The 13,904-nt window shown below is 36.0% G+C and overlaps 3 protein-coding genes and 1 long non-coding RNA gene across 8 annotated transcripts; all 4 read left to right on the top strand.

Moving 5' to 3' along the window:
• The first annotated feature begins 103 nt into the window (after positions 1-103).
• LOC134233801 (uncharacterized) lies at positions 104-6,350 on the top strand. Of its 5 annotated transcripts, none has more exons than XM_062715832.1 (4): positions 104-439; positions 677-790; positions 4,627-4,660; positions 6,167-6,350. In XM_062715832.1, the coding sequence occupies exons 1-4, from the start codon at positions 382-384 to the stop codon at positions 6,312-6,314; spliced, it is 354 nt and encodes a 117-aa protein (XP_062571816.1). In that variant the 5' UTR covers positions 104-381; the 3' UTR covers positions 6,315-6,350. The 5 variants fall into 5 exon arrangements, 3 of the variants coding, with proteins under 3 accessions (XP_062571816.1, XP_062571814.1, XP_062571815.1); XM_062715830.1 differs by lacking the exon at positions 4,627-4,660 and adding an exon at positions 4,562-4,601; XM_062715831.1 differs by lacking the exon at positions 4,627-4,660 and adding an exon at positions 4,399-4,438.
• LOC134233816 (uncharacterized) lies at positions 2,334-3,514 on the top strand. The gene is made up of 3 exons (XR_009985070.1): positions 2,334-2,587; positions 2,850-3,117; positions 3,230-3,514. It is a non-coding gene; the product is annotated as an uncharacterized LOC134233816 (long non-coding RNA).
• A 200-nt stretch (positions 6,351-6,550) lies between the features above and the next one.
• LOC134233792 (uncharacterized) lies at positions 6,551-8,458 on the top strand. The gene is made up of 2 exons (XM_062715795.1): positions 6,551-6,839; positions 6,980-8,458. The coding sequence occupies exons 1-2, from the start codon at positions 6,767-6,769 to the stop codon at positions 8,215-8,217; spliced, it is 1,311 nt and encodes a 436-aa protein (XP_062571779.1). The 5' UTR covers positions 6,551-6,766; the 3' UTR covers positions 8,218-8,458.
• A 1,018-nt stretch (positions 8,459-9,476) lies between these two features.
• On the top strand, positions 9,477-12,761 carry LOC134233815 (uncharacterized). Its single transcript, XM_062715871.1, has 4 exons — positions 9,477-9,630; positions 10,199-10,318; positions 10,694-10,872; positions 11,854-12,761. The coding sequence occupies exons 1-4, from the start codon at positions 9,582-9,584 to the stop codon at positions 11,935-11,937; spliced, it is 432 nt and encodes a 143-aa protein (XP_062571855.1). The 5' UTR covers positions 9,477-9,581; the 3' UTR covers positions 11,938-12,761.
• The last annotated feature ends 1,143 nt before the right edge of the window (positions 12,762-13,904 follow it).

The raw sequence follows: 13,904 nt of genomic DNA, 5'->3' as shown, positions 1-13,904 counted from the left end.
GATCATTCAAACAGGAAGTAAAAAATCCGTAATAAGTATTAATGAGACACATTAGAGAGTATACGGGCAAAGAGGAAGTAAAAAAGACCGGGCTGCCTGGGGAATCGTTTATTTCTTAAGATTATTTAAAGCGTGAATGACTTTATAGACTTTATATTGATAACAGGTATAATTGTAAGCTTTTTAAACTCCCGTACAGTCTAAAGGTTTCGTATTTTAACAAGACTCATATCATATATAACTTCTTTGGGCTTGTTATTTATAGGCCAGAGATTTGGCGAGGCTAATGACAAAGAGTACAAACTCGGTATAAACATCTTTTTCCTTCCGGTGTGTTTTTACTAATTTTACACTTAAGTGTCTTGAATAAGTCTTAAATTAATGGATGCCTCAGAAATGAAACCTCCTCCAAGGCGCCCCCCTCCTGCGGAATCAGAAGGTACGATATCGGGTCAGAGGGTGAGGGGCACAGGCACTTGTTTCGGAAATAAATTTTTAACCCATAGTATAAAAATAACATTATGGGTTAAAAATTTATTTCCGAAACAAGTGCATGTGGTGAGGGGTGACGGAGGTTGGTGAGATTTTAATTAGCACTCGATGTTTAACGATTCTGTACACTACTGTACAAATCCTCCACTGAGTGACACAGGGAAGATAAACCCTTTATTTACAGATTCCAGCCCGGACATCTCTCTCCTCTACGTGGGCGCCTTCCTCGTCTTGGCGGCGGTAGTCATGTTCGCAGTCCTCGTTGTTATATATGTCCGAACACTGAAGAGGAAAACAGGTGACTTCAAGAAGGCTTTTTAGTATTGTGAATTGAAACCGGTAGCGCTACAACATTATCAAAGACTTCTGATACCAAAGTTTTGTTGAAAATTATATACAGTTGTACAATGAATGCAATTTGGAATATTAGTGTAGTTTACGGACAAACGGATAGACAAACGACAAAAACCAAATACCAGTGCGTACATTTTCCTGTCTGAGACCTGTAAAACTCAAGTCTTAACAGTATAAATTGTCAAAAAGCTATACATATACATGTAGGTAGTAATACTAGCACTTCCATCAGGACTGGAATCAAACAAACAAAAACATTCACCAAAAGCAATAGTTCTTATCTACAGGACTTTGTTTGTTAGAAAGGGCAGAGGGCGGTCATTTTTATTTAAACAAGATGGCCAAGGTTAAAGTCTGGTATTGTTTTGTAAAAGCGGGTCAAATTCTAAGATCAAGAGGTCAAATTTGGTAACAGAAAGGTTTCGTCACAAGTACCTGGTATTACACCTGTGAAATATGAAAGCCATAATCCCATCCAGTCAAAAGTTGTGGGCAATGTTAACGTTTTTGCTGACAGCTATATATAGACAGACAGACAGACGGACGTACAGGGCATTAACTATATACCCCGAATCTTCGGTTACGGATCATAAAAAATATGCTAGTATATCAAGATTTTGTAAAGAAGCTTATGCGCGATATATTGTGACTGGTTGTAGACAGTAGGAAAAATAGCAAAGCAGGCACACCCCAGACAGCATGACTACGTTGGGCCAACGTTGGCTAAAGGTTGTACGGTTGGTCTTTAGTTGGCGTTGGGAAGACAATGTTGGGCCAACGTTGGACCAACGTTACCATGTGAATAACCTCTTTAGTACCCAACCATGTTGGGTTTCTTACGTTGGCCCAACGTTGGTCCAACATCAACTAATTTCGTTTCGTTATATTTTCTAATGAAGTTGGGGTTCAATGTTGGCCCACTGTTGGCCCAACGTTTGTAATGCAACCTTAACCAAACTGTCAACTTAATCTGGTTGCAGTATGTTGGCCCAACGTTGGCCCAATGTAAGCTTGAGTGTTTGTTTTTAGTGTTCTTTTATAGTTAGAATAAGTACATTGGGCCAACGTTGGGCCAACAGTTAGATTGCAAACTAAAGGATGATGTGCATGAGTTGGGAGCGTTACGTTGGCCCAATGTTGGCCCAGTGTTTGTTATACACTAGACTTTTATGAAAAGATCATTAATTTCTTCCATAGCACTGAGACTAAACTCACTATGGTTTATTGATGACAATTATACTTTCCTGTTATTAGTATCCACTTCTCAAAAAATCTTCTCTATATAGTGTCTGTTTATAAATTTTGAAATCTTAATTAACCTTAAACTTTGAGTGTAATTGTAATATTTGTTTCTCTCGTATACAATTAACGAAAAGTCATTATAAAAGGAGACTAAATAAAAGATTTTCTTACATTAGTTTACCCGGTAAAATATAAACGACCGAATAAAACTTAGCATAATATGGAAACTAAAAGTTCCCAGGGACAGGATGTGAATGACGCATAAATCAAGATAACCCAGCCAGCTTTATAATTGCATTCAAACAAAAGTTAGGCGAGTCGCTAAAACTGAAAGAGTCGCAGCAAATTTAAAACACCAAAATATGTGGAGAGCTGTCAAGATAATTACTCACAGCTGGCTGATAAACTCAAAATGCAGACTGAGGAAGTTACAGTAAGGTTAACGGGATTTTAAAAATTTGGTGCACACAACGGCTAACGGCGAAGTCCTAAAAGAAATGTAAGTAAAGTATTATTATATTTGAAAACTATAGCTACTTCTTTTATAAAATGATTCAGTTTATATGAAAGACATAATATCTTACACTGTATATCATGACGAGAAATGAAATAGATAAGAAAATTTCAGTATATATGGTAAGGTGTGTTTAATGGTAAATTCTTTTGTATTTAAACAGGGTTAAGTGCATCATAAGTTAATCAAAAAAATAAATATTTCATCAATTTTCAAATATAATTAATATATTCACTTTTCTTAACAGCTATATATTGTTCTTAGACGGGGAAATGTGCTGTGTCAGTGTGCATTAATTTGCAGCAGATATAGAAATTCATACTGGTTCATTGATGACAATGAAGAAGGAGGAAGAAAATGGGAAAAAAGTGAATATGTGAAAAACAATTGCAATCCGAACAAGACTAAAGAAGGACGTTTCAAATGCTCTTGGATTATACTATTTGTGTCTTTAAACAATATTTTACTGAAAAGAGGGATTGATAAAAATTGAAATTCAAATATTGCCAAGTTGTGTTCAACTTGTGAACTTTAAGCTCCTTTATATTCTATAGTTATGGGATTTTAGTAGTTTTTGTGAACAAAGGGATGGTTCTGGAATTGATGTTAGATGATGTTTGAAAGAAGATTGTGTTTGCAATTGAAATTTCAACTGCCTCATTATATTAAACGTTTTAGATTTGACGGTGTGCCTAATCCAGTCAGTCGTAGATGCAAGTGATGCAGAGGAAGTGTGGAGTATAATTCGACATTTTGAATACATTTTAAGGCAGAAACGTGAAAGCAAGACGTATTATTATTTATTCTTAAACTCTGTAAGCTTTGGCAAATGTTTTTGTTTAATTATTGTTATAATATTGAAGCAAACTTAACAGAATTTGTTAGAAACTAACAAATAAATTGTACAGTTTATCACTTTTTTCTTTTGCCTCATTGTCAAAATTATCTAGTTATTAATTTTTGTCAAGATGGCTTAATTTTGAATGGAAATCATTATTTATATAGGTTGGGTCTCTGTTGGCACTACGTTGAAAAAATAACTATCCGTAAAATAATAATTGACCATTGTTTGACCAACACAGGTACCGGACACTGGACCCCCATTGAGCAACCGATGGTATTTTGGTGAACGGACGTTGGGCCATTGTTGGGCCAACAAAAAAGTACGTTGGGCCAGTGTTGGGCCTTTGTTGATACAATCACTGCTGGTAATTGACGTTGGGCCATTGTTGGGCCAACGTTGACCAAATGCTGTAATAAAATAGGCTAACGTTGTGCCAACGTTGGGCCAACATGTTGGGCCAACGTAGGGCCGATGAGCAAACTTGCATCGGGCCAACGTTAGGTTGCCAACGTTGGACCAACGCAGTCAACAACTGTGCGCCAACGTTGGCCCAACATAGTCATGCCATCTGGGACGCCAGTAAATAGGAATCGACCAGCACAGAGTTATACAGACGAAGTAGGCAAAGTCTCCAGTCTATTTTCTTAAATTAAGAAAGTGTGCAATCTATTTCTTTCTATCAAACATTCACAAATTGTATTACTTTGACACGTCATTCTCTACATCGCTGAATCGATCTGTTGTTTTGCATAAGCGGTAGGCAGTCTAAAGCAACGTATATATTTAAAAGTTTTATGAATGACAAATTTTACGTAGAATCTTTGGCTTGAATAAAGATTTTTTGACATGTGTACAAAATGAAATAAATAAAGTGCCCTACATTGTATTAAATCACAAATATACAAACTTACTAGGCCCTGGTAGAGCTGTTAATTTTTTTATTTACTTGCAGATACAGGACCAGAAGAGGCACCCAGACACGCTAAGGACAGGTGAGTTACAGGATCAGAAGGGACACCGAGGCACGCCAAGGACAGGTGAGTTATTTACCTGTAGATATAGGATCACAAGAGGCACGGAGATACGCTAAGGACAGGTGAGTTATTTACCTGTAGATACAGGAGCAGAAGAGACACCAGGGCACGCTAAGGACAGGTGAGTTATTTACCTGTAGATGCAGGAGCAGAAGAGACACCAGGGCACGCTAAGGACAGGTGAGTTATTTACCTGTAGATACAGGAGCAGAGGAGACACCGGGGCATGCCAAGGACAGGTGAGTTATTTACCTGTATATACAGAACCAGAAGAGACACCGAGATACGCTAAGGACAGGTGAGTTATTTACCTGTAGATACAGAACCAGAAGAGACACCGAGATACGCTAAGGACAGGTGAGTTATTTACCTGTAGATACAGGACCAGAAGAGACACCGAGACACGCTAAGGACAGGTGAGTTATTTACCTGTAGATACAGGACCAGAAGAGACACCGAGATACGCTAAGGACAGGTGAGTTATTTACCTGTAGATACAGGAGCAGAGGAGACACCGGGGCATGCCAAGGACAGGTGAGTTATTTACCTGTATATACAGAACCAGAAGAGACACCGAGACACGCTAAGGACAGGTGAGTTATTTACCTGTAGATACAGGACCAGAAGAGACACCGGGGAATGCCAAGGACAGGTGAGTTATTTACCTGTAGATACAGGACCAGAGGAGACACCGGGGCATGCCAAGGACAGGTGAGTTATTTACCTGTATATACAGGACCAGAAGAGACACCGAGACACGCTAAGGACAGGTGAGTTATTTACCTGTAGATACAGGACCAGAGGAGACACCGGGGCATGCCAAGGACAGGTGAGTTATTTACCTGTATATACAGAACCAGAAGAGACACCGAGACACGCTAAGGACAGGTAAGTTATTTACCTGTATATACAGGAGCAGAAGAGACACCGGGGCACGCAAAGGTCAGGTGAGTTATTTACCTGTAGATAAGGGACAACAAGGACAGGAATAGATCAAAAAGGTTCATACTGGTACATAGAAGTGGTTAAAAGGATTAGGGAGAAATTGAATGGGCTATTACTTTAGATGTAGGGCCAAAAGACAATTGTAATATTGGGTATATTGTGTTGATTCAATGTGCTGATTTAGGACGACAATCTGGAATTGGGTTGGAATTTTCATAGAGAATATGCAATCTTGAGACATAAGAATTCTTATGTTATTTGATTAAAGATTTCTGGATACAGGGATACAGTCATATATTAGGTGATCTTTTATCTGATTTTACATGATGGTTATACATATGAATAGGCCATTTTAACATATAATATCCACTTTTTTTATGGAAATTAATTAACAATATTAATTTAGACTCCACAAGGCCTTTCTCTAAATAGGGTACCAATTTTGACCTTGACCTTTGGAGTTTGACATGCATTTGAGAAATTTTAATCCTCGACATACTAGTAAGCTGCCATACGGGGGCAGCAGTGTTTCATAAACACTTTTTTTTTAGTTTTACAGAGGAAAAAATATAGTTTGTTACACTGTTAGCTTTTAAACCCAATAAAGTCATGTTAATATTTGTAACCCATCATTTACAAAAAATGTTTTCAGTGTAGGAATATTTGCTGAAGACTTCGGTGTACACGATAATGGAATAATTCTAAATATACAAATGTAGTTATGTACCTCTAATTTTTCAGTGAGGACTATACAGAAATGAGCGGGAAAACATCGCCTAACCCTTACGCCAATATGAGTGGTAGACAATACACTGATCTTAGAGTCCTCGCCCCCCGGGATCACGCCTATACCCCCGTCCAGCCTCCCTACGTAGAAATCATCAGCTGATGTACCAAGTTATGCAATAAATATTATAGTACATGATTTCTGTATCATTCTCTTCTTTATACCGAAAAACCACACAATTCATCATACAACTTTGTTTTATACCATCGTTTCGTGGATTTTGATTGGCTTGTTACATTTGACGAAGAAAAAACGTGCGCGTTTAGCAATATTTTCACCTTGCCAATAGAAAATTTCGTAATCCCAATCATGATTATAGACTGATTGATAACTTCTTTGCTTCAGGCAATATGTCATCGGTCTATATCTGGAAAAACCGCTACTTTCCTACGCTTCAAAAGTCATCCACAAAGTCTTAAAACAATGAGCCTTATTAAAAATGCCATATTGACGCATATCATTAACATATCTTAAATGCATTTAATGAATATCTCTTAAATAAGCATAGACTATTCCAAAATTTACGAGAACAGAAGATTTAGTGTCGCTATAAGATGAATTGTAAAATTATTTTCAGTTTGTTATTTGTGCAATTTTTCCAGCTTTATACCAAGGGACAATCTACAGGTATCTAATGATTTATTGACAATTGATTTTTTTTTCTTTATAGGGGGCCTTTCCTTTATATTTCTCATAATTGTAAACTTTGAATTTTAATGTTTTTTTAAGTATATATTTTATATACATTTCAAAAATGTCCATTTTAGGTCATGGAGGTACGCGGTATGTGGTTATGTTTCCGGATGGGAATAGCCCGGTGACCAGGGCAGAACTTCTGATATCAACTCTACAGGACACGGAAGTGAGACTGACCTCCGGTTTTCCTGGTATTGATAGAGTGCTGCAGGTGAGAGCTAACGAGGGCGCTGTGGTCTCACTTCCTCCAGAAATAGTCCTGAATGGGAACAAGAGAGAGGATAAAGGAATCATTATTGAATCTGATTTCCCCATCTATGTGTATGGCCATTCTGGTGACGACTGTTGTGCGGGGGAGGGATTTCAGGCTATCCCTGTTGATTTCTGGGGTAAGGAGTACTATACTGCCACCCAGTACAACAGCACGGTAGCTGTGGTAGCAACGGAAGCCGACACGGAAGTGAGTGTCACAAAGGGATTCTGGGGTGGCGTCACTTTTGAATCAGTTTACTATGGAATGGGAGAAAACATTACATTCAATCTGACGGCGGGACAAACTGCGCAGCTGCAAACCCCCAGCGGTTACCTGCTTGGTACACGGGTGTACTCTAACAAACCTGTTGGGGTAATCTCGGGTCAGTACTACGCGTCTCCGTCCAGTAGGAGAGCCAAGTTTAACCAGATGATTGAATTTATCCCTCCATCCAGCAGCCTCGGCACCGATTTCATCACTCCTCCTGTGTTTAATTCTACCTACATCAACATATACTATAATAATCTGGGAGCCGACAACGTGATCTCGACAAAGGGCAAAAACGTCAATCTTTCCAGTAATTTACAAAGGCGAGGAGGTTCCCGGATCACGGCTGGTGCTGCCAACCCTTACCACGGCTCCAGCACTGAACCCGTCATTGTGACGGCCTCACCTCTTACCATTAGTCCCTTTATGTTGTTTATACCCTCTCTGGACCAATACTCAAACAATTATAAATTCCTCACCCCGACCAAAGCTAACCTGACCCATTATATTGTTATCATTGTCAAAAGTCAAGACGAGAATGGGATCAGACTGGACGGGAACAAGATTTACTCAAAAATAGAGGGCGTGGACGTTCTGCTCATCAATGACGTCATATACCTCATCATTTCAGCGGAAGTGAGTGCGGGACAGCACCAGGTGACACACCAGGATCCCAGTGTGAAGTTCGGTTTAATTTTGTACGGTTTTGATGACACTCAGTCCTATGCTTATCCTGCCGGACTTAGCCTGCCCTCCGCCTCGTCTCCGGCTGCTGGAATGCCTCTATAGAAAAGTCAGTCGGGGTCTGCCATCAAATAGGCCTAACTTCGTCAGTGCTGAATGGCACAAAACATTTTGTCGTCATCTGTACATACCTTCCGCCCCATTTCTGAAAAATTGTTACAACATAGATCAAAATAGTTTTTAGTTTTATATATCTATCATTTTTTATTTTCGTTGAAATTGTTCTAATGCCTTGTTCTGTATATTATGTGTCTACCAATTAAATATATTAAATTAAAAATTAACAGTTCTTATTGTTATTGATTATTTCCTTGTGTTGAGTTGTATCTAATTCTTTACAAAAGAGCATGCTCTACGTATAAGCACTTTCTAAAACGGCCGGGGTAAGTTACTTATTAACAAACAAGTTGATGGAACAAGATAGCAGCTCTTGTTTTTTTTTAAATCATTATTTGGTAAATTCTAGGTCGACTAAAGGCCATTATTTACACACTTTGTCAGTTTTCCCGGTCATGACAAGATACAATATTTCATTAAGTCAATTGATGATTTTTTTAAATGGCACCTTTTGATTAAACAAGAGTTTTATGAAGAAATCAAATCTATATCATTTGTTGCTTTATCTTGGACAATGAAATTAGAAACGTAAATATATTAGACTCTAAGTTTGTGAGGACCATTCGCTACAGTCATTACCTTTTTCATTTTGACTGCAAACGATTTTATCAATATTATAAGTTTATAATTTAATTTTATTTGTATTCTCGTCTCTCATTGGTTGATTTCCAAAAAGGAACGCATAACATTTTGTATAATCTGGTTTGGTATGCTCACACTCCTCTTAATCATCATATCCATGCAATCCCCTCATTTCCATTGATGATGTTTTAATAAAGTTTTTTAAACAATTACTCGCACCTTTTGATGAAACAATGAGTTTTATGAAGAAATCAAATCTATATCATTTGTAGCTTTAAATTTGAACTTGGACACAATTTTACATCAAAAGTTGTTTAATTATTTTAAAATATTAGACTACGTATATATATATATATATATAAGTTTGTGAGGACCATTCTCTACAGCCATTTCCTTTTACATTTTGACTGCAAACAATTTTATCAATAAGTTTATAAATGGTTGTTTGGTATTATATTTTACAGTTTGATTGTACTCATCAATATTTTATGTTTCAAATTGTTTCATGACTCTGTCATGAATTCATTGGTTCTTGACAATTATTTCATTTATACGGGATCACATGAAATAAATGTAGGTCGATTATATTCCGGAATTTAAAATTCCGCCGACAATGGGTTCGGCATTTTATCTATGTATAATTTCCGCTTTACCTGTGTAGTAAAAATTCAATGAATGTGTACAGGTAGATTTATTATAAAAGATATAAAATGAAGAGCACGATCGTCCTTCTGGGGCTTTTAGGATTAATATGTTCGTGTAAGTAACAATTTCTGTTAGTTTAGTTCTGAAAGCTTTGATAATCGTTAAATATGCTAGGTCTAAAAATTTATTTGGTCAATGGCGGAAGTGACTGACTCATAAAAACAAATTTTAAAAAACAAGTAAATATGAAAGAATATTTTATTTAGATTTTCTGAAAAAGGTGCCAGACTGACTTTTAAAAAGACACTTATTCTTTTCAAGAATTCTCTAAATTTAAACTATATTAATCAGATTTGTGTATAAATTATATTTTACGTAAGTTATTATTAAAATATTAAAGAAAAATATTTGAAACTTATGAAAAATATTTATTTGAATAAATATTTACAGTCACTTATGAAAAATGTATAAAAACCACCATTCAGTGTGAGAAAGAACAGGATGCCTGTAAAACACAAATACCAGAGATTTGCATCACATGAGTGCAGAATTACTTCAATAAGGCGAAATGAAAAAGTTTGTTTTCATACCTTGTAAAAGTGTTAAGTAAATAACTGACTGAATTATTACACCTATATCATTATATTAGTTGACCAAAATAATTGCTGTTTTTCTGTTGCAGGTTTTGCTTTGGAATGCTATGTATGTCTAGGGCAGAGGACAAATAAAGACAAATGTATAAAAACCACCATTCAGTGTGAGAAAGAACAGGATGCCTGCAAAACACAAATACGATGGCAGCGTAAGTGTAAATTAAAAAGGAAAAATTTGTTTTTTTAAATTCCAAGTATCTGGATCAGAGAAGAGATGTAATATTCACTTTCTTGGGCATATGGTATTTGGTATCTCATTCTATTGGCAAAAATAAACAGGTCATGAGTGCAGTTTGAATTCTACTTACATAAGGCATTTTAATCTAAAAAAGCTTGTTTTCATACCAAATAAAAGTGTAAAGTAAATAATTCACTGAATTATTACACCTACAGCATGTACAAAGTAAATATATTAGTTGACACAAAATTCAACAATTATCAGAAATTCAGTTCATGTATTTGTTAATTTGCATTGTAAAATTTCTATCCATAGTATAGAGTTTAATAATGGTTTTTTAAATCAGAGCCTAAGTTTTGGCAGAGAGTCAGTGAGAGGTATCATAACATCTCTAAATCTTGTGAGACAAAGGCTCGCTGTGACGCTGAGGCCCAGGCCAAGGGATTCCGATGTATGAGGGACTGGTATCGAGACTGGGACTGTGTCGAGTGTTGTCAAGGAGACAGATGTAATTACTATGCAACGGTATGTGTTGTCAGGGTGACCAGTAAGTGTTACTTTCTTTAATAACCTTTAATTCATTTAATTCAAGCTACCTAACTTGAATATAGTGACTTTAACTTTGTTTAAGTTTCAGCGATATTTGAGTCTCAGAGTTGTGAAAAGCATTTATATGGCATTAAAATCAAAATATATGGTGTCCAAATAAGACCTGGGCATTTGCAAAGGCTGAACAGTGCATTCAAAAAAACATGCTGTCATGCTAACACCCAACACACCATCGCACTAAAACACCACTGAGCCATCACGGTAGCACAAGTTTGCACAACACACCGTCGTGCTAACACACAGCTTGCCATCACACTATCACAACATGCTGTCACACAAATTAAAACAAGTTGGCACAAAACATGCTTATACACAACATAATGAACACATAGTTCTGTTAACACACAACTGGCTATCTTGCTTTCACAACATTGAACAACACTCTGTCACGCTAACACAAGATCGAAGAACATGCCATGGCTTTAACTCAAACATGTGTAAAGTTGTGTTTGTGAGTTGTGTGACAGCATGATAGTGTGTTGTGGAAGGTTATGTTAGCCTATTTCCCAAGCACTGTACCATCTTATGTTAGCCTAATTTAGCACAACAGTGATTTTTGTATAAGCACAATGATGGTTTTGTATAATTGTGTTAGCATGATGGGGTGTTTTATATTAGTGTGACATCGTGTTTCTTGAAAGAATGTCAGCGTGAAGGCAAGTTTAGCGAAATTGTATTTTAGCAACTTGGAGTTTTGTGAAGTTATGTGAGTGCAACTGTGTGTTGTTTGTAAGCATATTAAGGTGATGGTGTGTTGCATGATGATGGCATGATGGTGTGTTATTCAAAACATGCTGTTGAGCTTTTGAAAATAAATGAAGTCCTATCCAGACACCATAAAAATAATTTGTACATAATGTAATACATGTGTTTGATTTTGTTGTGATTTTGTTTTAGTTGGGAGGAAGTCACAATCAGCTGAGTTTTGTCCTGTTATCCATTGTCCTGATTTCCCAAGCACTGTACCATCTCTACAGGTAACCGTGGCAACAAAACCAAGTTACCCAGCATTCAATTTTACACAGCAACCCTAGAAGATGTGATAGACTCAACATTGACTTTTACTGCATTGTTATGACAACTACATTTCAACACAAAGAATTTCTTTTTCGTTTTTTAATAGTTTGATAAAAAAAAAAAATTGGAATGGCAAGCAATGAAGCATTTCTGATGTATTTTAACAGTTTGATAAAAATAATTTGATCTTTCAGAACGAGTAGCTTTTATTACAGAATTTACATCTTTTCATCATTATTACAAACATCTCTAGTGGTTTTTTTCTGAATGGTCTTTTTTGATTACCTTCACTAATAATCAGGCTGAATTTTAAACTAGCAGAATATATACAAAGCTTATATTCCTATTTGAGAAAAAAAAACTGTTTTGTCAAGGAGCAAGGATGAATGTGCCATTGTGATTTGTGATATAAATCATGAATTAGGTATGAGAGTGTAGATAAGTATTATGTGTATATCACTCTGAGGATTTGAACATGTAATCTATATGCAATATCATTATGAACATTTCATTTGTACATTACATCATCTTTAATTGTATATATTTTAATCATTGATTCCATCTGTCCATTCCATGATTATTCTAACATATTGTATAATTGTTAAGGGAGTGAGAGTGTAGAATATGTATCAGGTTAGATAACTCATGACTTTTTAGAATCATCATTAATGTATATATGATACATGATTTTTTACTTTTATGATACATATGTACATGCATTATATTTTATAATAAATTTTATTCAGACAATGCATTTTGATTTTTTTTTTAATAAAGCAAAGAACCAATTTTGGAAGGTTTTTTTCCCTTCAATTTGATCCTCTTTTTGCCTCTTTAGGAGCTTTTTGAAATTTAGTGTACCCTACTTTTGTGAATCATGTACTCTGTAGCCATTTTCAGAATATTTCGATCTCCTTTAAAATAAGAGCTCCATATAAAGATATACAAAAATGATCAAATTTTAAAAAAAATGTATTTTTTTCTTTGCCAAAATACATAATGTGTGAATTTGTGATTATGTACTTAAATGAAATATGGTGAAAAGAATATTATTCAAGCTCAAAGTCAATTTCAATGACAAAAAAAAAGAAGCAGAGCAAACATGAAACTCCAAAAACATCAGAGGTGGGATCAGGTGCCATGGAGGAGTGAACATCCCATGCTGACTGGAATCCTAGCAAGCCAGGGTCCTGCATCAACACATCCAACAGCAATGTTTTGACTAAGGATCTCTGGCTTGCGAGGATGGCTGACCAGTACCGTGTATGTCACATCTGCAGTGTGCTCCTTGTCATTTGCTAAAAGGACTATGAAACATGCTTTCAGTTTCTGCTGTTAAGATGTTAATGGTAAAAAGAAGTTCGAGGTTCATGGCACCTTGGCCAATACTATGGTCCAGCTATTCTTCAACAGCAGATTATTTTTCTGTATCCTCTTTTGTAAGAAAGTTCTCACCCTAATCTGAGGGTCATGGTTTCAACAAAATTGAATATACCCCACTACATTACTATTACTAATCACAGCTTTTCTATTAAAAAGAAAATCGATTTTTTCTTACATATTCCTTTGTAAACTTCGAACTTTAAATCTTCCTGGCTACGTGGTTTTGAGAAGATTTGAAAAGATTTTCCCCATTCCCATCATATTTACGAATTTGTTAAGAAACTAAAATACCAAGTGGGCAAGAGCTAAGATATTCCTATATTTCTGTCCATTCAATCTGTCATTTTTGGTCGTCAAAATCCTTGAAAATCTTGAAACAGTTTTAGCAAAATTATATTATACATACTTGATTTTGCTAAAATTGTTTCAAGAGCCTTGAAATATTACACCAAAAAACATCAACAGACTTAAGATTGATGCTCTACCTTCCATTTACAATCTCAAAGGTATTACATAGAAAGAAAAATATTAGTTTAAATGTGGAAAAA

This window comes from Saccostrea cucullata, unplaced genomic scaffold (genome assembly GCF_032062105.1).
Source record: "Saccostrea cucullata isolate Sc308-1 unplaced genomic scaffold, CSIRO_AGI_Scuc_v1 ctg116, whole genome shotgun sequence".
Lineage (NCBI taxonomy): Eukaryota > Metazoa > Mollusca > Bivalvia > Ostreida > Ostreidae > Saccostrea > Saccostrea cuccullata.
This window is presented reverse-complemented; position numbering and strand designations above follow the sequence as displayed.

Bases quoted from the DNA above. Each gene is read 5' to 3' on its own strand.
- LOC134233801 (XM_062715830.1), top strand. From the start codon at position 382: ATGGATGCCTCAGAAATGAAACCTCCTCCAAGGCGCCCCCCTCCTGCG. The intron at 440-676 runs GTACGATATCGG...CTTTATTTACAG, and splicing joins CCCTCCTGCGGAATCAGAAG to ATTCCAGCCCGGACATCTCT. The intron at 791-4,561 runs GTGACTTCAAGA...ATTTACCTGTAG, and splicing joins AACACTGAAGAGGAAAACAG to ATACAGGAGCAGAAGAGACA.
- LOC134233815 (XM_062715871.1), top strand. From the start codon at position 9,582: ATGAAGAGCACGATCGTCCTTCTGGGGCTTTTAGGATTAATATGTTCG. The intron at 9,631-10,198 runs GTAAGTAACAAT...TTTCTGTTGCAG, and splicing joins TTTAGGATTAATATGTTCGT to GTTTTGCTTTGGAATGCTAT. The intron at 10,873-11,853 runs GTATGTGTTGTC...ATTTTGTTTTAG, and splicing joins GATGTAATTACTATGCAACG to TTGGGAGGAAGTCACAATCA.
- LOC134233792 (XM_062715795.1), top strand. From the start codon at position 6,767: ATGAATTGTAAAATTATTTTCAGTTTGTTATTTGTGCAATTTTTCCAG. The intron at 6,840-6,979 runs GTATCTAATGAT...TGTCCATTTTAG, and splicing joins TACCAAGGGACAATCTACAG to GTCATGGAGGTACGCGGTAT.